Source organism: Oncorhynchus masou, chromosome 29 (genome assembly GCF_036934945.1).
Source record: "Oncorhynchus masou masou isolate Uvic2021 chromosome 29, UVic_Omas_1.1, whole genome shotgun sequence".
In the NCBI taxonomy this organism is placed as follows: Eukaryota; Metazoa; Chordata; class Actinopteri; order Salmoniformes; family Salmonidae; genus Oncorhynchus; species Oncorhynchus masou.
Genome location: NC_088240.1, coordinates 83,926,661 through 83,948,973, shown reverse-complemented (window position 1 = coordinate 83,948,973; position 22,313 = coordinate 83,926,661). Strand labels below are relative to the sequence as shown.

General features: G+C 45.0%; 1 protein-coding gene across 2 annotated transcripts in view; it reads right to left on the bottom strand.

The window, feature by feature from the left end:
• Nucleotides 1-22,313, bottom strand: part of cpne4a (copine IVa) — a 103,289-nt gene that overhangs the window by 37,655 nt on the left and 43,321 nt on the right. For both annotated transcript variants that reach the window (XM_064946623.1, XM_064946624.1), the window contains exons 3-7: nucleotides 20,653-20,832; nucleotides 18,306-18,377; nucleotides 12,210-12,284; nucleotides 6,292-6,375; nucleotides 6,118-6,207 (exon numbers count right to left, since the gene is read on the bottom strand). In XM_064946623.1, coding sequence (XP_064802695.1) covers nucleotides 6,118-6,207; nucleotides 6,292-6,375; nucleotides 12,210-12,284; nucleotides 18,306-18,377; nucleotides 20,653-20,832 — 501 coding nt within the window. The remainder of the gene's footprint in view (nucleotides 1-6,117; nucleotides 6,208-6,291; nucleotides 6,376-12,209; nucleotides 12,285-18,305; nucleotides 18,378-20,652; nucleotides 20,833-22,313) is intronic.

Below are 22,313 nucleotides of genomic sequence, written 5' to 3'. Positions count from 1 at the left end.
GTCTGATTGGCCCGTTCGGCTTGACCGTTAGACTGGGGATGAAAGCCGGACGAGAGACTGACGGAAGCCCCAATCAAACGGCAAAACTCCCTCCAAAATTGAGACGTGAACTGCGGGCCTCTGTCGGAAACGACGTCAGACGGAAGGCCATGAATTCGGAAAACATTCTCGATAATGATCTGAGCCGTCTCCTTAGCAGAAGGGAGCTTATCGAGAGGAATGAAATGAGCCGCCTTAGAGAATCTATCGACAACCGTAAGAATAACTGTCCTCCCCGCTGATGAAGGCAGTCCGGTGATAAAATCTAAAGCGATGTGAGACCACGGTCGAGAGGGAATGGGAAGCGGTCTGAGACGGCCGGCAGGAGGAGAGTTCCCAGATTTAGTCTGCGCGCAGACCGAACAAGCGGCGACAAATCGACGCGCGTCACGTTCCCGAGTGGGCCACCAGAAACGCTGGCGAATGGAAGCGAGCGTACCCGAACGCCGGGGTGGCCGGCTAACTTGGCAGAGTGGGCCCACTGAAGAACGGCCGGACGAGTAGGAACGGGAATGAACAGAAGGTTCCTAGGACAAGCTCGCGGCGACGGAGTGTGAGCGAGTGCTTGCTTTACCTGCCTCTCAATTCCCCAGACAGTCAACCCGACAACACGCCCCTCAGGGAGAATCCCATCGGGGTCGGTGGAGACCTCAGAAGAACTGAAGAGACGAGATAAAGCATCAGGTTTGGTGTTTTTGAGCCCGGACGATAAGAAATAACAAACTCGAAACGAGCGAAAAACAGAGCCCAACGAGCCTGACGCGCATTAAGTCGTTTGGCTGAACGGATGTACTCAAGGTTCCTATGGTCAGTCCAAACGACAAAAGGAACGGTCGCCCCCTCCAACCACTGTCGCCATTCGCCTAGGGCTAAGCGGATGGCGAGCAGTTCGCGATTACCAACATCATAGTTACGTTCTGACGGCGATAAGCGATGAGAGAAAAACGCGCAAGGATGGACCTTGCCGTCAGAGAGAGCGCTGAGAAAGAATGGCTCCCACGCCCACCTCTGACGCGTCAACCTCAACAACAAACTGTCTAGAGATGTCAGGTGTAACAAGAATAGGTGCGGATGTAAAACGATTCTTAAGAAGATCAAAAGCTCCCTGGGCGGAAACGGACCACTTAAAGCACGTCTTAACAGAAGTAAGGGCTGTGAGAGGAGCTGCCACCTGACCGAAATTACGGATGAAACGACGGTAGAAATTAGCGAAGCCCAGAAAGCGCTGCAGCTCGACGCGTGACTTAGGAACGGGCCAATCAATGACAGCCTGGACCTTAGCGGGATCCATCTTAATGCCCTCAGCGGAAATAACGGAACCGAGAAAAGGGACAGAGGCGGCATGAAAAGTGCACTTCTCAGCCTTCACATAAAGACAGTTCTCCAAAAGGCGCTGGAGGACGCGTCGCACGTGCTGAACATGAATCGAGAGAGACGGTGAAAAAATCTGGATATCGTCCATGTAAACGAAAACAAAAATGTTCAGCATGTCTCTCAGGACATCGTTAACTAGTGCCTGAAAGACAGCTGGAGCGTTAACGAGGCCGAAAGGAAGAACCCGGTATTCAAAGTGCCCTAACGGAGTGTTAAACGCCGTCTTCCACTCGTCCCCCTCCCTGATGCGCACGAGATGGTAGGCGTTACGAAGGTCCAATTTGGTGAAAAACCTGGCTCCCTGCAGGATCTCGAAGGCTGAAGACATAAGAGGAAGCGGATAACGATTCTTAACTGTTATGTCATTCAGCCCTCGATAATCCACGCATGGGCGCAGGGACCCGTCCTTCTTCTGAACAAAAAAAAACCCCGCTCCGGCGGGGGGAGGAGGAGGAGACTATGGTACCGGCGTCGAGCGAAACCGACAAATAATCCTCGAGAGCCTTACGTTCGGGAGCCGACAGAGAGTATAATCTACCCCGGGGGGAGTAGTTCCCGGAAGGAGATCAATACTACAGTCATACGACCGGTGTGGAGGGAGAGAAGTGGCCTTGGAACGACTGAACACCGTGCGCAGATCGTGATACTCCTCCGGCACCCCTGTCAAATCGCCAGGCTCCTCCTGTGAAGAAGAGACAGAGGAAACAGGAGGGATAGCAGACATTAAACAGGTTACATGACAAGAAACATTCCAGGATAGGATAGTGTTACTAGACCAATTAATAGAAGGGTTATGGCGCACTAGCCAGGGATGACCCAAAACAACAGGTGTAAAAGGTGAACGAAAAATTAAAAAAGAAATGGTTTCGCTATGATTACCAGAGACAGTGAGGGTTAAAGGCAGCGTCTCACGCTGAATCTTGGGGAGAGAACTACCATCTAAAGCGAACAAGGCCCTGGGCTCCCCTAACTGTCTGAGAGGAATGTCATGTTCCCGAGCCCAGGTCTCGTCCATAAAACAGCCCTCCGCCCCAGAGTCTATCAAGGCACTGCAGGAAGCAGATGAACCGGGCCAGCGGAGATGGACCGGAAAGGTAGTGCGTGATCCAGAAGGAGAGGCCTGAGTAGTTGCGCTCACCAGTAGCCCTCCTCTTACTGATGAGCTCTGGCTTTTACTGGACATGAGGTGACAAAATGACCAGCGGAGCCGCAGTAGAGACAGAGGCGATTGGTGATTCTCCGTTCCCTCTCCTTGGCCGAGATGCGAATACCCCCAGCTGCATAGGCTCAGCATCCGAGCCGGCGGAGGAGGGTGGCAGTGATGCGGCAGGTGGCAGTGATGTGGAGAGGGGAGCAACGGAGAACGTGAGCTCCTTTCCACGAGCTCGGCGACGAAGATCAAACCGTCGCTCTATGCGAATAGCGAGAGCTATTAAGGAGTCCAGACTGGAAGGAACCTCCCGGGAGAGGATCTCATCCTTAACCTCGACGTGGAGACCCTCCAGAAAACGAGCGAGCAAAGCCGGCTCGTTCCAGTCACTAGAGGCAGCGAGAGTGCGAAACTCAATAGAATAATCCGTTATGGATCTATTCCCCTGACATAGGGAAGACAGGGCCCTGGAAGCCTCCTCGCCAAAAACAGAACGGTCAAAAACCCGTATCATCTCCTCCTTAAAGTCCTGATACTGGTTAATACACTCAGCCCTCGCCTCCCAGACTGCCGTGCCCCACTCACGCGCCCGTCCGGTAAGGAGAGAAATGACGTAGGCGATGCGGGCTGCGCTCCTGGAGTAAGTGTTGGGCTGGAGAGAGAACACCACATCACACTGAGTGAGGAATGAGCGGCACTCAGTGGGCTCCCCAGAGTAACACGGCGGGTTGTTGATCCTGGGCTCCGGAGACTCGGAAACCCTGGAAGTGGGCGGTGGATCGAGGTGGAGTTGGTGAACCCGTCTTGTGAGGTCGGAGACTTGGACGGCCAGGGTCTCAACGGCATGTTGAGCAGCAGACAATTCCTCCTCGTGTCTGCCTAGCATCGCTCCCTGGATCTCGACGGCGGAGTGAAAAGGGTCCAGAGCCGCTGGGTCCATTCTTGGTCTGATTCTTCTGTTATGAACTTGAGTGAAGACCCAAAAGCGGTTTTAACAGAAAACAGAGTTCTTTAATGAAAATACAGGAATGGCATAAATCCTCTTCCAACGTTGTCAGCGGAACAAAAAGAACGTTAGTATAGTGCAGGATGCTCCTGCCAGGCAGACTCCGACAGGACAGGACAAGGTGGAAGCAAACGAGACGACAGCTTGCTTCTGGCATCAAAAAACACAAACAAGAATCAGACACTGAAAGTAGCAGGAACAGAGAGAGAAATAGAGACCTAATCAGAGGGGGAAGAGAGAACAGGTGGGGAAGAGTGAAAGAGCTAGTTAGGGCAGATGTAGAACAGCTGAGGAATGAGAGACAGAGAAGGTAACCTAAAAAGACCAGCAGAGAGAGAGAATGAAGAGAAAGGACAGGAACAGACATAACAAGACATGACAATTATGATGTTACTATTATGATGTTACTATTATGATGCTACTATTATGAGGCTACTATTATGATGCTACTATTATGAGGCTACTATTATGATGTTACTATTATGAGGCTACTATTATGATGTTACTATTATGAGGCTACTATTATGATGTTACTATTATGAGGCTACTATTATGATGTTACTATTATGAGGCTACTATTATGATGTTACTATTATGAGGCTACTATTATGATGTTACTATTATGATGTTACTATTATGATGCTACTATTATGAGGCTACTATTATGATGTTACTATTATGATGTTACTATTATGATGCTACTATTATGATGTTACTATTATGATGTTACTATTATGCTACTATTATGATGTTACTATTATGATGTTACTATTATGATGCTACTATTATGATGTTACTATTATGATGCTACTATTATGAGGCTACTATTATGATGTTACTATTATGATGTTACTATTATGATGCTACTATTATGAGGCTACTATTATGAGGCTACTATTATGATGTTACTATTATGATGTTACTATTATGAGGCTACTATTATGATGTTACTATTATGAGGCTACTATTATGATGTTACTATTATGATGCTACTATTATGATGTTACTATTATGATGTTACTATTATGATGCTACTATTATGAGGCTACTATTATGATGTTACTATTATGATGTTACTATTATGAGGCTACTATTATGATGTTACTATTATGAGGCTACTATTATGATGCTACTTATATTACTATTATGATGTTACTATTATGAGGCTACTATATGATGTTACTATTATGATACTATTATGATGTTACTATTATGATGTTACTATTATGATGTACTATTATGAGGCTACTATTATGATGTTACTATTATGATGTTACTATTATGAGGCTACTATTATGATGTTACTATTATGAGGCTACTATTATGATGTTACTATTATGAGGCTACTATTATGATGTTACTATTATGATGCTACTATTATGATGTTACTATTATGTGCTACTCTTATGTGCTACTATTATGGTGCTACTATTAGGTGCTACTATGATGTGCTACTATTATGGTGTTACTATTATGTGCTACTATTATTATTACAGTGGCTCTGTATAATTTGAATATTTATTTCAAAAAGGTTTGCTGATACCGTGGGTGCAGTTAATATTGGTAGCAATATGGTCAGACAGTTTCTTAGCCTTCAACATTTAAATGTGTATGATCTCTTTAGCTCCATGTCATTTCCTGCCCTGGAGTTAATTGCTGTTGGCCCCACCAACACACATCCAACCCTACAGTGACCTCATCACTCATACCCCTAAAGAGCACCACCGTGGCAACTGGGGCTGATTGAAATCTTGGGATGGAGAGGAGAGGTGTGATTGGTAACATGGAGGGATTGGGACAAGAAGTAGGTGGGAGGGAGCTGAGGGTGGGGCAGAGCTTAACCTCCTCCCACCTCAGCACCACCCTCTCTATCTCCTTGACTGGAGAGGAGGGAATGAAGAATAGAGGGTAGGAGAGAGAGAAAGAGAGAGAGAGAGACTCAGTGCCCCTAAACACAATGAGACACTGCTGCAGCTCATTGTTGGTTCCTAAATGTTTAATGAGAAAGTCTTATTTGTTTAGAGCAGGCCCTTCAGGTGCTCATTAGACTAACTGTAGTTTAATGATTTAGTAATGCCAGGGAGTTAGAAAGGGGGGAAAAGGCAATAATACACACAAACACACAAACAAGCACACACACACGAGGCAATAAAGGAAAGGGGGAAGATACCGACCATGTGAGACAGAGGGAGGGGGGCTGAAAGAGAACACGAGAGGGAGGAAAGAGGTGGTGGGGGCGGGGCATTTGAGAGTCTCTCTCCTTCCACTCCCCTGGTCTAATAGACGTCCCCCGTCTTGGTCCTGTATGATCAGGCCAAGCCACAAATGACTCGTCTAGAGAGCCCTCAAACTCAACTCTCAACTCTGCCTTCAATGCTAGTTCATTTTTACATTGTTCCCCTCTAATCAGGGCTGAAATCAGTATTGCTCACCTGCCAGTCAGTCCACTACTGTGGCAAAAGTGCTCAATCAGGTCCCCTGGGCTGGCAAGAAGACATAGAGCCAAGCACATACATACATACAATCAATCAGACACGCACATCTATACCTTTAGAGGCCGGTCATGGTCTCCACTGCAGAGGGAATTCAGGGAAGTCTTGAAGGTTTTCCACACCGGGTTAAGGTTGTTCATAACAGTCTGTGAGTGAAACAGGAAAGAGAAATGTAAATAAGCTAAAGTAATTGGATGGATCCGTTTGAACAAAACGACTGCTGGTTTTACCTCTGTTCTGTGCACAAGCTGTAGCGTGTCGTCATCATTCATCCTGAAGATCTCCAGGAAAGGGTCTGATTTGCTAAAAAAGTCCTGCACAGAGAGATACACAGTGGGCTTTCAGAAATACATCAACGACCATCTTAATGCCATGCTGCGGGATTGCAATATTTCCCTCCCAACCGCTTTGGCCCTAAAACAGTGAAAGTGGTCAATAAAATACCTAACGTTGTTGTGAGGAAGATGGTTGCCATGTTGTCTAAATTCATGCGTTTATCAAAGTCAACAACACACTGAGGTCCTCTACAAACGCTCCTGTATGTGTTTAGGTAATCTACATGGAATATATATTACACATAGAATATACTGACATCTAACTAACTCTCTGCCACTATATCTCTTCCTGTGAGGCGGGTCTTTCTCCTTCCTGTTCATTGATTCATAGAGCTGAGCTGTGATGCAATCTGTAGGAGGGTTATCTCTGGTAACTCCCTGGACGGGTGCCAAAACTCCTGAACAGCTAAATTAGCTGAAGAAATACTGTACCTCATACAATACTCCAGTCCCTGAGGTTGTAACTCGTTATACAGCTAAGACGCCTTTCAAATTGTCTTGGTACTTTGACTTATCTAATAAGAGCAGCACTGGGAAGTAGAAAATCACAGATTGTTCTCAACACTTTTGAACAAGTAGAAATGTCAAATTGCAGATTGCATTTCGAAAACACAACTCCTCAAGATCATGACAGGGTTATTTCTGACCATGTCATCGGAAATTGTCTACAGTAAGATGGCCCCAGAAGAAATGGCAACTATTTACGTTTTTTTGCGTTATTTGTAACTTATTTTGTGTATCATGATTCTGCCACCGTGTCTTACAGCAAAAAATAGCTTCTGGGTATCAGGACAGCGATCACTCACCTCATCTTCAACGAGCAGGACGCACAGGATGTACTTCAGACACCCAACAAGGCCAAAATCCCCGTCATTGGAAAGAGAAAGAGATGCAGGTATAGAGGACATAGGGAGAGGTGCCCTGTAAGGATCAGCCAACGGCGAGTGGGAAATCTGCCCTTACCATCAGTATTACTTGCCAACGTACAATCATTGAACAATAAATTAGACGACGTACGATCACGAATATCCTACCAACATCAAAAACTGTAATATCTTATGTTTCACCAAATCGTGGCTGAATGACGACATGGATAACATTCAGCTGGTGGGATAAACACTGCACCGGCTAGATAGAACAGCACACTCCGAAGATGAGGGTGGTCTGTGTATAATAGTAAATATTAGCTGGTGCACAAATCTAAGGAAGTCTCTAGATTTTGCTCGCCTGAAGTGGAGTATCTCATGATAGTGTTCAACTCTATTTTTTGTGTTGATTTACCACAACAGATGGATGCTGGCACTAAGACCTCACTCAGTCAGCTGTATAAGGTAACAAGCAAACAGGAAACTGCTCACCCAGAGGCGGCGCTTCTAGTGGCCGGGGACTTTAATGCAGGGAAACATTAATCCATTTTACCTCATTTCTATCAGCATGTTATATGTCAACCAGAGGGGCACACACAGAGACGCGTACAAACCTTTCCCTCGCCCTCCTTTGGCAAATCTGACCATAATTCTATCCTCCTGATTCCTGCATACAAGCAAAAACTAAAGCAGGAAGCACCAGTGACTCGGTCTATTAAAAAGCAGTCAGATGAAGCAGATGCTAAACTACAGGACTGTTTTGCTATCACAGACTGGAACATGTTCCGGGATTCTTCCAATGGCATTGAGGAATACACCACATCAGTCACTGGCTTTATCAATAAGTGCATCGAGAAAGTCGTCCCCACAGTGAAAGTACATACATAGCCCAACCAAAAGCCATGGATTACAGACAACATTCACACTGAGCTAAAGGGTAGGTGCGGAACTCTAACCTGGAAGCTTATAAGAAATCCTGCTATGCCCTGCGACAAACCATCAGACAGGCAAAGCACCAATAAAGGACTAAAATTGAATCGTACTACACCGGCTCCGATGCTCGTCGGGTGTGGCAGGGCCTGCAAACTATTACAGACTACAAACGGAAGCACAGCCGCGAGCTGCCCAGTGACACGAGCCTATCAGACGAGCTAAATCACTTCTATGCTCGCTTCGAGGCAAGCAACACTGAGGCAACACTGAGGTAGCCGATGTGAGTAAGGCTGCTGGCAAGGCATGTGCTGACCAACTGCAGGTGTCTTCACTGACATTTTCAACATGTCCCCGATTGAGTCTGTAATACCAACATGTTTCAAGCAGACCACCATAGTCTCTGTGCCCAAGAACACGAAGGCAACCTGCCTAATTAACTACAGACCCGTAGCATTCAAGTCCGTAGCCGTTAATACCATTATCCCAGAAACCCTAGACCCATTTTAATTTGCATAACGCCCCAACAGATCCACATATGATGCAATGTCTATTGCACTCCACACTGCCCTTTCCCACCTGGACAAAAGAAACACCTACGTGAGAATACTATTCATTGACTACAGCTCAGCGTTCAACACCATAGTGCCCTCAAAGCTCATCACTAAGCTAAGGATCCTGGGACTAAACACCTCCCTCTGCAACTGGTGGTAGGCCTGATCACCGACAACGACGAGACAGCCTATGGGGAGACACATGGCCGGGTGGTACCAGAATAACAACCTATCCCTCAATGTAATCAAGACAAAGGAGATGATTGTGGACTACAGGAAAAGGAGGACCGGGGACGCCCTCATTCTCATCGAGGGGGCTGTAGTGGAGCAGGTTGAGAGCTTCAAGTTCCTTGGTGTCCACATCACCAACCAACTTGAATGGTCCAAACACACCAAGATAGTCGTGAAATCCCCCCCGAAAAGATTTGGTATGGGTCCTCAGATCCTCAAACGATTCTACAGCTGCAACATCGAGAGCATCCTGACTGGTTGCATCACTGCCTGGTACGGCAACTGCTCTGCCTCCAACCGCATGGCACTACAGAGGGTAGTGCGAACAGCCTAGTACATCACTGGGGCTAAGCTGCCAGCCATCCAGGACCTCTACACCAGATGGTGTCAGAAGAAGTCCCTAAAAATTGTAAAAAGACCCCAGCCACCCCAGTCATAGAATGCTCTCTCTTCTACCACATGGCAAATGGTACCGGAGCGCCAAGTCTTGGTGCAAGAGGGTTCTAAACAGCTTTCACTCCCAAGCCATAAGACTCCTGAACCGGTAATCAAATGGCTCCCCAGACCATCTGCATTGTGTGTCCCCTCCCCCAACCCCTCTTTTTACGCTGCTGCTACTCTCTGTTTATCATCTATGCATAGTCACTTTAACTATACCTACATGTACATATTACCTTAACTAGCCCGACTATCCGGTGCCCCCACACATGGACTCTGTACTGTATACAGCCTCGCTGCTGTTATTTTCACTGTCATTTTACTGTTTTTCTATTGTCTATTGTTTACCTAATAACTATTTTTTACTTAAAAATTGCACTGTTGGTTAGGGCTTGGAAGTAAGCATTTCACTGTAAGGTCTACACCTGTTGTATTTGGTACACGTGACAAATACACTTTGATTTTATTTGAATTGGGGCCAGCAATGGTCATGATATATCCTGGTCTGGTTATGCACACCTGATGTCTGAACCTAGTACTACAATCAACTTGACTGGATACTCCAGGAGAAAAATTCCCTCAGAACACCTTCTGATCAGAATAAATCTGCAGTTCCAAAAACACAAAATCAATCATTTATAAACATGATTCTTACTGATAGGGAACTGATAGGAAACTGATAGGAAACTGATAGGAAAGTTAAGAGCACATCGCTTTGACTGATTGCATTTCTCCCTGCAGATGCAAAATACTTACTGGCATTATGGTGCTGGAATAATGTAATGCTTACTGGCATTATGGTGCTGGAATAATGTAATGCTTACTGGCATTTTAGTGCTGGAATAATGCAATGCTTACTGGCATTATGGTGCTGGAATAATGTAATGCTTACTGGCATTATGGTGCTGGAATAATGTAATGCTTACTGGCATTATGGTGCTGGAATAATGTAATGCTTACTGGCATTATGGTGCTGGAATAATGTAATGCTTACTGGCATTTTAGTGCTGGAATAATGTAATGCTTACTGGCATTTTAGTGCTGGAATAATGTAATGCTTACTGGCATTATGGTGCTGGAATAATGTAATGCTTACTGGCATTTTAGTGCTGGAATAATGTAATGCTTACTGGCATTATGGTGCTGGAATAATGCAATGCTTACTGGCATTATGGTGCTGGAATAATGTAATGCTTACTGGCATTTTAGTGCTGGAATAATGCAATGCTTACTGGCATTATGGTGCTGGAATAATGTAATGCTTACTGGCATTATGGTGCTGGAATAATGTAATGCTTACTGGCATTATGGTGCTGGAATAATGTAATGCTTACTGGCATTATGGTGCTGGAATAATGTAATGCTTACTGGCATTATGGTGCTGGAATAATGTAATGCTTACTGGCATTTTTGTGCTGGAATAATGTAATGCTTACTGGCATTATGGTGCTGGAATAATGTAATGCTTACTGGCATTTTAGTGCTGGAATAATGTAATGCTTACTGGCATTATGGTGCTGGATTATGGTGCTGGAATAATGCAATGCTTACTGGCATTATGGTGCTGGAATAATGTAATGCTTACTGGCATTATGGTGCTGGAATAATGTAATGCTTACTGGCATTTTAGTGCTGGAATAATGTAATGCTTACTGGCATTTTAGTGCTGGAATAATGCAATGCTTACTGGCATTATGGTGCTGGAATAATGTAATGCTTACTGGCATTTTAGTGCTGGAATAATGCAATGCTTACTGGCATTATGGTGCTGGAATAATGTAATGCTTACTGGCATTTTAGTGCTGGAATAATGCAATGCTTACTGGCATTATGGTGCTGGAATAATGTAATGCTTACTGGCATTATGGTGCTGGAATAATGTAATGCTTACTGGCATTATGGTGCTGGAATAATGTAATGCTTACTGGCATTTTAGTGCTGGATTAATGCAATGCTTACTGGCATTATGGTGCTGGAATAATGTAATGCTTACTGGCATTATGGTGCTGGAATAATGTAATGCTTACTGGCATTATGGTGCTGGAATAATACAATGCTTACTGGCATTATGGTGCTGGAATAATGTAATGCTTACTGGCATTATGGTGCTGGAATAATGCAATGCTTACTGGCATTATGGTGCTGGAATAATGTAATGCTTACTGGCATTATGGTGGTGAGGGAAAACTTATTTCAGTTGGCATTATGGTGCTGGAATAATGCAATGCTTACTGGCATTATGGTGCTGGAATAATGTACTTTAGCACCTGTGGTGAGGGAAAACTTATTTCAGTTGAAGGCGGACACACACACACACACACACACAAAGCATCTTCCATTTAGTGGAGATTAACTCAATTAAATTAGACTGTGATTATAGATACACTGGGGCTGAGAAAGACACCAGGAGACTTAAACACATCTCTTGGACTTAACCACAAACACACCACACACACCTCTGCTCTCTCTCTCCTTTCTTATCTCCTCGTCTGTGTGTTGTGTGTGTGTGTTTGTGTGAGCCAGAACCACAAACACAGCAGGAGAGACTGAGATGGGGAGTTGGGTGGATCATAGATCCTCATTGAGGAGGGATTGGTTCTCTGTATCTAATGTGTTTCTGTTGTAATTGTTCCTCTGATGGGATTTTCCCCTTGAAGCATAGCTCTATGTGTATAATCACTGTTCTGAGACCAGTTGATGCCATGGTTAATGGAGAGGATATACAATAATGCAATGCATTCATAATCAATTAACGAGCACAAATTAAACATCTTCTGTAGCGTTGCAACCTTACCTTGTCGTCAAGTTTCCTGGCACTGAAAGAAAGTTCCACATAATCATCATTCCCTGTCAGCTCCTCGGCGGTGACCTGCAGGTACATAACACACACCTGGATCTAATATTCACACACACCTGGTTCTAATATTCACACACCTGGTTCTAATATTCACACACACCTGGATCTAATATTCACACACAACTGGTTCTAATATTCACACACCTGGTTCTAATATTCACACACACCTGGATCTAATATTCACACACAACTGGTTCTAATATTCACACACAACTGGTTCTAATATTCACACACCTGGATCTAATATTCACAAACACCTGGATCTAATATTCACACACCTGGTTCTAATATTCACACACACCTGGATCTAATATTCACACACAACTGGTTCTAATATTCACACACAACTGGTTCTAATATTCACACACCTGGATCTAATATTCACAAACACCTGGATCTAATATTCACACACCTGGTTCTAATATTCACACACCAGGTTCTAATATTCACACACCTGGTTCTAATATTCACACACACCTGGTTCTAATATTCACACACACCTGGTACTAATATTCACAAAAACCTGGTTCTAATATTCACCCACCTGGTTCTAATATTCACACACACCTGGATCTAATATTTACACACACCTAGATCTAATATTCACAAACACCTGGTACTAATATTCACTCAGCTGGTTCTAATATTCACACACACCTGGTTCTAATATTCACACACACCTGGTTCTAATATTCAAACACCTGGTTCTAATATTCACACACACCTGGTACTAATATTCACCCACCTGGTTCTAATATTCACACACACCTGGTATCTAATATTCACAAACACCTGGTACTAATATTCACCCACCTGTTTCTAATATTCACACACCAGGTTCTAATATTCACCCACCTGGTTCTAATATTCACACACACCTGGTACTAATATTCACAAACACCTGGTACTAATATTCACCCACCTGGTTCTAATATTCACACACACCTGGTACTAATATTCACAAACACCTGGTAAATATTCACCCACCTGGTTCTAATATTCACACACACCTGGTACTAATATTCACAAACACCTAATCTAATATTCACAAACACCTGATACTAATATTCACCCATCTGGTTCTAATATTCACACACACCTGGTACTCTAAATATTCACCCACCTGGTTCTAATATTCACACACACCTGGTACTAATATTCACAAACACCTGGTACTAATATTCACCCACCTGGTTCTAATATTCACACACACCTGGTACTAATATTCACAAACACCTGGTACTAATATTCACACACCTGGTTCTAATATTCACACACACCTGGTACTAATATTCACACACACCTGGTACTAATATTCACACACACCTGGATCTAATATTCACACACCTGGTTCTAATATTCACACACACCTGGATCTAATATTCACACACACCTAGATCTAATATTCACAAACACCTGGTACTAATATTCACAAACATCCGGTGCTAAGATTCACAAACACCTGGTTCTAATATTCACACACACCTGGGACTAATATTCACAAACACCTGGTACTAATATTCACACACACCTGGATCTAATATTCACACACACCTGGATCTAATATTCACAAACACCTGGTTCTAATATTCACACACACCTGGTTCTAATATTCACACACACCTGGTACTAATATTCACAAAAACCTGGTTCTAATATTCACCCACCTGGTTCTAATATTCACACACACCTGGATCTAATATTTACACACACCTAGATCTAATATTCACAAACACCTGGTACTAATATTCACTCAGCTGGTTCTAATATTCACACACACCTGATTCTAATATTCACACACACCTGGTTCTAATATTCAAACACCTGGTTCTAATATTCACACACACCTGGTACTAATATTCACCCACCTGGTTCTAATATTCACACACACCTGGTACTAATATTCACAAACACCTGGTACTAATATTCACCCACCTGGTTCTAATATTCACACACCAGGTTCTAATATTCACCCACCTGGTTCTAATATTCACACACACCTGGTACTAATATTCACAAACACCTGGTACTAATATTCACCCACCTGGTTCTAATATTCACACACACCTGGTACTAATATTCACAAACACCTGGTACTAATATTCACCCACCTGGTTCTAATATTCACACACACCTGGTACTAATATTCACAAACACCTAGATCTAATATTCACAAACACCTGATACTAATATTCACCCATCTGGTTCTAATATTCACACACACCTGGTACTAATATTCACAAACACCTGGTACTAACATTCACCCACCTGGTTCTAATATTCACACACACCTGGTACTAATATTCACAAACACCTGGTACTAATATTCACCCACCTGGTTCTAATATTCACACACACCTGGTACTAATATTCACAAACACCTGGTACTAATATTCACACACCTGGTTCTAATATTCACACACACCTGGTACTAATATTCACACACACCTGGTACTAATATTCACACACACCTGGATCTAATATTCACACACCTGGTTCTAATATTCACACACACCTGGATCTAATATTCACACACACCTAGATCTAATATTCACAAACACCTGGTACTAATATTCACACACATCCGGTGCTAAGATTCACAAACACCTGGTTCTAATATTCACACACACCTGGGACTAATATTCACAAACACCTGGTACTAATATTCACACACACCTGGATCTAATATTCACACACACCTGGATCTAATATTCACAAACACCTGGTTCTAATATTCACACACACCTGGATCTAATATTCACAAACACCTGGTTTTAATATTCACACACACCTAGATCTAATATTCACAAACACCTGATACTAATATTCACCCATCTGGTTCTAATATTCACACACACCTGGTACTAATATTCACAAACACCTGGTACTAATATTCACCCACCTGGTTCTAATATTCACACACACCTGGTACTAATATTCACAAACACCTGGGACTAATATTCACCCACCTGGTTCTAATATTCACACACACCTGGTACTAATATTCACAAACACCTGGGACTAATATTCACCCACCTGGTTCTAATATTCACACACACCTGGATCTAATATTCACACACACCTGGTACTAATATTCACAAACACCTGGTACTAATATTCACAAACATCCGGTGCTAAGATTCACAAACACCTGGTTCTAATATTCACACACACCTGGGACTAATATTCACAAACACCTGGTACTAATATTCACACACACCTGGATCTAATATTCACACACACCTGGATCTAATATTCACAAACACCTGGTTCTAACATTCACACACACCTGGATCTAATATTCACAAACACCTGGTTCTAATATTCACACACACCTGGATCTAATATTCACACACACCTGGATCTAATATTCACACACCTGGATCTAATATTACATTTACATTACATTTAAGTCATATTCACACACACCTGGTTCTAATATTCACACACACCTGGATCTAATATTCACACACACCTGGTTCTAATATTCACACACACCCTGGTTATAACCAGAAACCAGAAAAAAGTTTTGTTAATGAATGAAATAGTGAACTTGTAATCATTGTAGTAAAACACATGATAGGCATATTGTCTTTCATATTTGGAGTTCATAAATTGTTTGTATTGTTCTGTATCTGCCTCCGGATTCATATGTATTTGTCAACTGTTTAGATATGAAATGCTGTGGAACCACTCCTCATCTGGTCTAGTATAAGTCCTATTGACACCGATGTTAGTTTCTTTCTGCTGGGAGCTCGTTTTTCATAATGACCTTGAGATACCGCTCTATTTAGTTCTCTCATTATATAGAACTATGTGTGTGTGTGTGTGTGTGTGTGTGTGTGTGTGTGTGTGTGTGTGTGTGTGTGTGTGTGTGTGTGTGTGTGTGTGTGCGTGTGCGTGTGCGTGTGCGTGTGCGTGTGCGTGTGTACGTGTGCGTGTATGTGTGTGTTTGTGTAATTTACACTATTGAGAATGCCTTGATGCCTTTGTTAAAATAGGTTATTTTCCATGCATAAGCAAACAGGCAATGTGCTTCAGAAACAAAACAATATGTATGTTCATCTCAAACAGACACATGCATATCTATTTGTTCAGATGCTACTCTACACCAAACTCAGAAAGTGTAAAAAATAACTCCCGTATCTGAATTAAAGTTTGCCTGGTCACTTTTGAATTGAGATTAGGTGGTAGGCTTCTCAAATCAAATCAAATCAAATTGTATTGGTCACAGACACCTGATTAGCAGATGTTATTGTGGGTGTAGCGAAATGCTTGTGCTTCTAGCTCCGATAGTGCAGTAATATCTAACAAGTAATATATAACAAATTACACAACATATACCCAATACACACAAATCTAAGTTGGAATGAATTAAGACTATATACGTACAGACGAGTGATGTCAGAGCGGAACGGACTAAGATCCAGTAGAATAGTATAGAAAACAGTATATACATATGAGATGAGTAAATGCAAGTTAAAATGTAACCATGATTAAGTGAATGAAATGTCGTAGAATAGTATAGAATACAGTATATACATACTGTATGAGATGAGTAATGCAAGTTAAAATGTAACCATTATTAAGTGAATGAGATAACGTAGAATAGTATAGAAAACAGTATATACATATGAGATGAGTAATGCCAGATATGTAAACATTTTTAGTTTTCCATTACTTAAAGAGGCCAGTGATTTCTAGTCTATAACTATAGGCAGCAGCCTCTAATGTGCTAGTGATGGCTGTTTAACAGTCTGATGGCCTTGAGATAGAAGCTGTTTTTCAGTCTCTCGGTCCCCGCTTTGATGCACCTGTACTGACCTCGTCTTCTGGATGATAGCGGGGTGAACAGACAGTGGCTCGGGTGGTTGATGTCCTTGATGATCTTTTTGGCCTTCCTGTGACATCGGGTGCCGTAGGTGTCCTGGAGGTCGGGTAGTTTGTCCCCGGTGATGCGTTGGGCAGACCGCACCACCCTCTGGAGAGCCTTGCGGTTGCGGGTGGTGCAGTTGCCATACCAAGCGTTGATACAGCCCGACTGGATGCTTTCAATTGTGCATCTGTAAAAGTTTGTGAGGGTTTTAGGTGACAAGACATATTTCTTTAGCCCCCTGAGGTTGAAGAGGCGCTGTTGCGCCTTCTTCACCACACTGTCTGTGGGGTGGTCCATTTCAGTTTGTCAGTGATGTGTACGCGAAGGAACTTGAAGCTTTCCACATTCTCCACTGCTGTCCCGTCGATGTAGATAGGGGGGTGCACCCTCTGCTGTTTCCTGAAGTCCATGATCATCTCCTTTGTTTTGTTGATGTTGAGTGAGAGGTTGTTTTCCAGGCACCACACTCCCATAGTCCACACCTCCTCCCTGTAGACTGTCTCATCATCGTTGGTAATTAAGCCTACTAGTGTCGTGTTGTCTACAAATTTGACGATTGAGTTGGATGCGTGCTTGGCCATGCAGTCATGGGTGAACAGGGAGTACAGGAGGGGGCTGAGCACGCACTCACCCTTGTTGAGGATCAGCGGAGTGGAGGTGATGTTTCCTACCTTTACCACCTGGGGGTGGCCCGTCAGGAAGTTGAGGACCCAGTTGCACAGGACGGGGTTCAGACCAGGGCCTCAAGCTTAATGACGAGCTTGGAGGGTACTATGGTGTTGAATGCTGAGCTGTAGTCAATAAACAGCATTCTTACACAGGTATTCCTCTTGTCCAGATGGGATAGGGCAGTGTGCAGAGTGATGGCGATTGCATTGTCTGTGGATCTATTGGGGCAGTAAGCAAATTGAAGTGTCTCTATGGTGGTAGGTAAGGTAGAGGTGAAATGATCCTTGACTAGTCTCTCAAAGCACTTCGTGATGACAGAGTTGAGTGCTATGGGGTGATAGTCATTAAGTTTAGTTACCTTTGCTGTGCTTTAGACAGACAGACAGACAGACAGACAGACAGACAGACAGACAGACAGACAGACAGACAGACAGACAGAGAAAGCTAGAGAGAGAGAGAGGGAGCTAGGTGACAGACAGGGGCCTTACCATGATGAAGGACTTGCTCACTGTGCTGCCCTGTTTGAGCAGTGGTTTGGTGAGCTTCCTCTGGGACACAATCTGTTTGGAGAGAGATAAGAGGTGAGACTCCCCTGACTCGGTGCCTCACATCAACAACACAGCAACTCAGGAGAACCAGAGGGGGGAAACTGGGACGAGGGAATCACCGGCAGTCAAAAATAAAGAATGAAAAAAATGAAGAGTTTTGCACAAATGTCTGAAGGAAAAGAGAGTGTGGTTGTATAGGGTGAGCTTGGGGAGTTCTGACTAGAAGTTTTGCCATAAACACATGCTGGAAAGATGCCATAAAATAATTGGATGCTGTGAGGCTTTCCACATTATGCAAGTAAGATGCAATGTGAGAGTCTTTGTAAAGGTTCAAAGCCCTCTCAGTAAATTCTCAATGCTGGAATTTTTGCATGGTACAGTTGCTCTATTGGATGATTTTGAGAATAAAATATGAAGTAAAGCTGTAGAAATACAGTAAAACCCCTTGGTGAATCCTATTCACAATATAAGGTGTTTCTAAATGATGCCTCTTATTTGCATTGAGATGTACCCACAGTCCCACCGTCTCCTTGTAGACACAACAGAGTGGAACAAAATGAACAGCTCGTCCATATGAATATCTCCCAGGAGTTAGAGGGAAAAGACAGAGAGAGAGAGAGAGAGAGAGAGAGGGGGGAGAGAGAAGGGGGAGAGAGAGAGAGGGGGAGAGAGAAGGGGGAGAGAGGGAGGCAGAGAGAGAGAGAGAGAGAGAAGGGGGAGAGAGGGAGGCAGAGAGAGAGAGAGAGAGAGAGAGGGGGAGAGAGGGAGGCAGAGAGAGAGAGAGAGAGGGGGAGAGAGGGAGGCAGAAAGAGAGAGAGAGAGCGAGAGAGAGGGAGAGAGAAGGGGGAGAGAGGGAGAGAGAGAGAGAGAGAGAGAGGGGGAGAGAGAAGGGGGAGAGAGAGAGAGAAGGGGGAGAGAGAGGAGAGAGAAGGGGGAGAGAGGGAGAGAGAGAGAGAGAGAGGGGGAGAGAGAAGGGGAGAGAGAGAGAGAAGGGGGAGAGAGGGAGGCAGGGAGTGAGAGAGAGAGAGAGAGAGAGAGAGAGAGAGAGAGAGGGGGAGAGAGGGAGAGAGGGAGAGAGAGAGAGAGAGAGAGAGAGAGAGAGGGAGAGAGAGAAGGGGGAGAGAGAAGGGGGAGAGAGAGAGAGAGAAGGGGGAGCGAGAAGGGGGAGAGAGGGAGGCAGAGAGAGAGAGATGGGGGAAAGAGGGAGGCAGAGAGAGAGAGAGCGAGAGAGAGAGAAGGGGGGGAGAGGGAGGCAGAGAGAGAGAGAGAGAGAGAGAGAGAGAGGGAGAGAGAAGGGGGAGCGAGGGAGAGAGAGAGAGAGAGAGAGAGGAGAGAGAGAGAGAGAGAGAGAGAGAAGGGAGAGAGAGGGAGGCAGAGAGAGAGAGAGCGAGAGAGAGGGAGAGAGAAGGGGGAGAGAGGGAGAGAGCGGGAGAGAGAGAGAGAGAGAGGAGAGAGAGTGAGGCAGAGAGAGAGAGAGAGAGAGAGAGAGGGGGAGAGAAGGAGGCAGAGAGAGAGAGAGAGAGAAGGGGGGGAGAAGGAGGCAGAGAGAGAGAGAGAGAGAGAGAGAGAGAAGGGGGAGAGAGGGAGAGAGAGAGAGAGGGGGGAGAGAGGGAGGCAGAGAGTGGTACTTTGAAACTTGGATCAAACTCAAAATAAATACACATGAAATTAGTTTCTGGAGAATTCCTCAGTACAACTAGATGAAGATAGCAGGGCCTATGAACCATGTGTCAGCAGTGGTGGGGAAGAATCATTTAATGTTGGCATAGACACACAATAATACCAGAGAGAGGCTCAGAAGGCTCAAACATTCCAGGCCCGCTGGCGTACCGGACGCCAACTGTTTCAGCCGACAGCTGCATGTAGCAAAACACTCTTAATGAAAGTCTGGGGGATTATTACATTACGTGCCTTATCGCTATTTGCACGTGGCACGTACATTTTACTGGAGACTGACTGTATGCAAACATTACAGAGAGAGAGAGCTCCCTTTTGCCGGTGAAAAGGGTTGATATAAAAACACGCTACACTGCCCGACCAACTGCCACTAAACCACTTAACTTGCTTGTTTTTTTACGTTACAGGAAATGACCCGTGCAGAGAGGGAGGGTGAGAGGTAGGTGTTGTCTTTCTTGAGTAAACAGTCTCACTGGGTCTACTAAAAAGCCTCTGCTAACTGCTTTTAATGGTCTCTAAGTTCAGCTCGGTCCAGCATTAGCACTTAGCACTTAGCTTTGTGTCAGAGATAGCGTGTCGGAGTTAGTGTGGCGTTGCCGTGAGAACACACCTGTCCCAGTGTGCACTCCATGGCCCCCAGAAAGTCAGCCTCCTTGATGCTGTTGTGATTGCTGCTGATGTCATAGAGCTCGTAACGTAGCCGCTGTACTTCCTCAAAGTAGAAGTCCACGGTGAAGACTTTAGAAAAGGTGGGGCTTATAGAGCTACGGATCACCTCTGTCCTGTCAACCTGCAGAGAGAGAGAGGGAGGGAGGGAGGGAGGGAGGGAGGGAGGGAGGGGGGGGAGGGAGGGAGGGAGGGAGGGGGAGGGAGGGAGGGAGGGAGGAGGGAGAGGGAGGGAGGGAGGGAGGGAGGGAGGGAGGAGGGAGGGAGGGAGGGGGGAGGGAGGAGGGAGGGAGGGAGGGAGGGAGGGAGGGAGGGAGGGAGGGAGGGAGGGAGGGAGGGAGGGAGGGAGGGAGAGAGAGAGAGAGAGAGAGAGAGGAGGGAGGGAGGGAGGGAGGGAGGGAGGGGGAGGGAGGGAGGGAGGGGGGGGAGAGAGAGAGAGAGAGAGGGAGGGAGGGAGGGAGGGAGAGAGAGAGAGAGAGGGAGGGAGAGGGGGAGGGAGGGAGGAGAGGAGAGAGAGAGAGAGAGGGAGGGAGGGGGGAGGGAGAGAGAGAGAGAGAGAGAGAGAGAGAGAGAGAGAGAGAGAGAGAATGAGTGTGTGCCCAGTGGGTTTATTCCATTGGAGGCTCCTCAGAGGAGGACGGGGAGGACCATCATCCTCATTGAATTTCAGAAATAAATAAAATAGTGAAACATCTAAAAAGTTATCACTTTAAGATAAAACTAAACTAAATATTTAATTAAAATACCAAATAATTAATTATTAATTAATTTGTGAGAGCTTTTGGTGACAAGCCAAATTTCTTCAGCCTCCTGAGGTTGAATAGGCGATGCTGCGCCTTCTTCACGATGCTGTCTGTGTGGGTGGACCAATTCAGTTTGTTTGTGATGTGTATGCCGAGGAACTTAAAACTTACTACACTCTCCACAACTGTTCCATCGATGTGGATAGGGGGGTGTTCCCTCTGCTGTTTCCTGAAGTCCACAATCATCTCCTTAGTTTTGTTGACGTTGAGTGTGAGGTTATTTTCCTGACACCACACTCCGAGGGCCCTCACCTCCTCCCTGTAGACCGTCTCGTCGTTGTTGGTAATCAAGCCTACCACTGTTGTGTCGTCCGCAAACTTGATGATTGAGTTGGAGGCGTGCGTGGCCACGCAGTCTTGGGTGAACAGGGAGTACAGGAGAGGGCTCAGAACGCACCCTTGTGGGGCCCAAGTGTTGAGGATCAGCGGGGTGGAGATGATGTTGCCTACCCTCACCACCTGGGGGCAGCCCGTCAGGAAGTCCAGTACCCAGTTGCACAGGGCGGGGTCGAGACCCAGGGTCTCGAGCTTGATGACGAGTTTGGAGGGTACTATGGTGTTAAATGCAGAGCTGTAGTCGATGAACAGCATTCTCACAAAGGTATTCCTCTTGTCTAGATGGGTTAGGGCAGTGTGCAGTGTGGTTGAGATTGCATCGTCTGTGGACCTATTTGGGCAGTAAGCAAATTGGAGTGGGTTTAGGGTGTCAGTGTAACAGTATAACTTTAGACCGTCCCCTCGCCCATACCCGGGCACGAACCAGGGACTCTCTGCACACATCAACAACAGTCACCCACAAAGC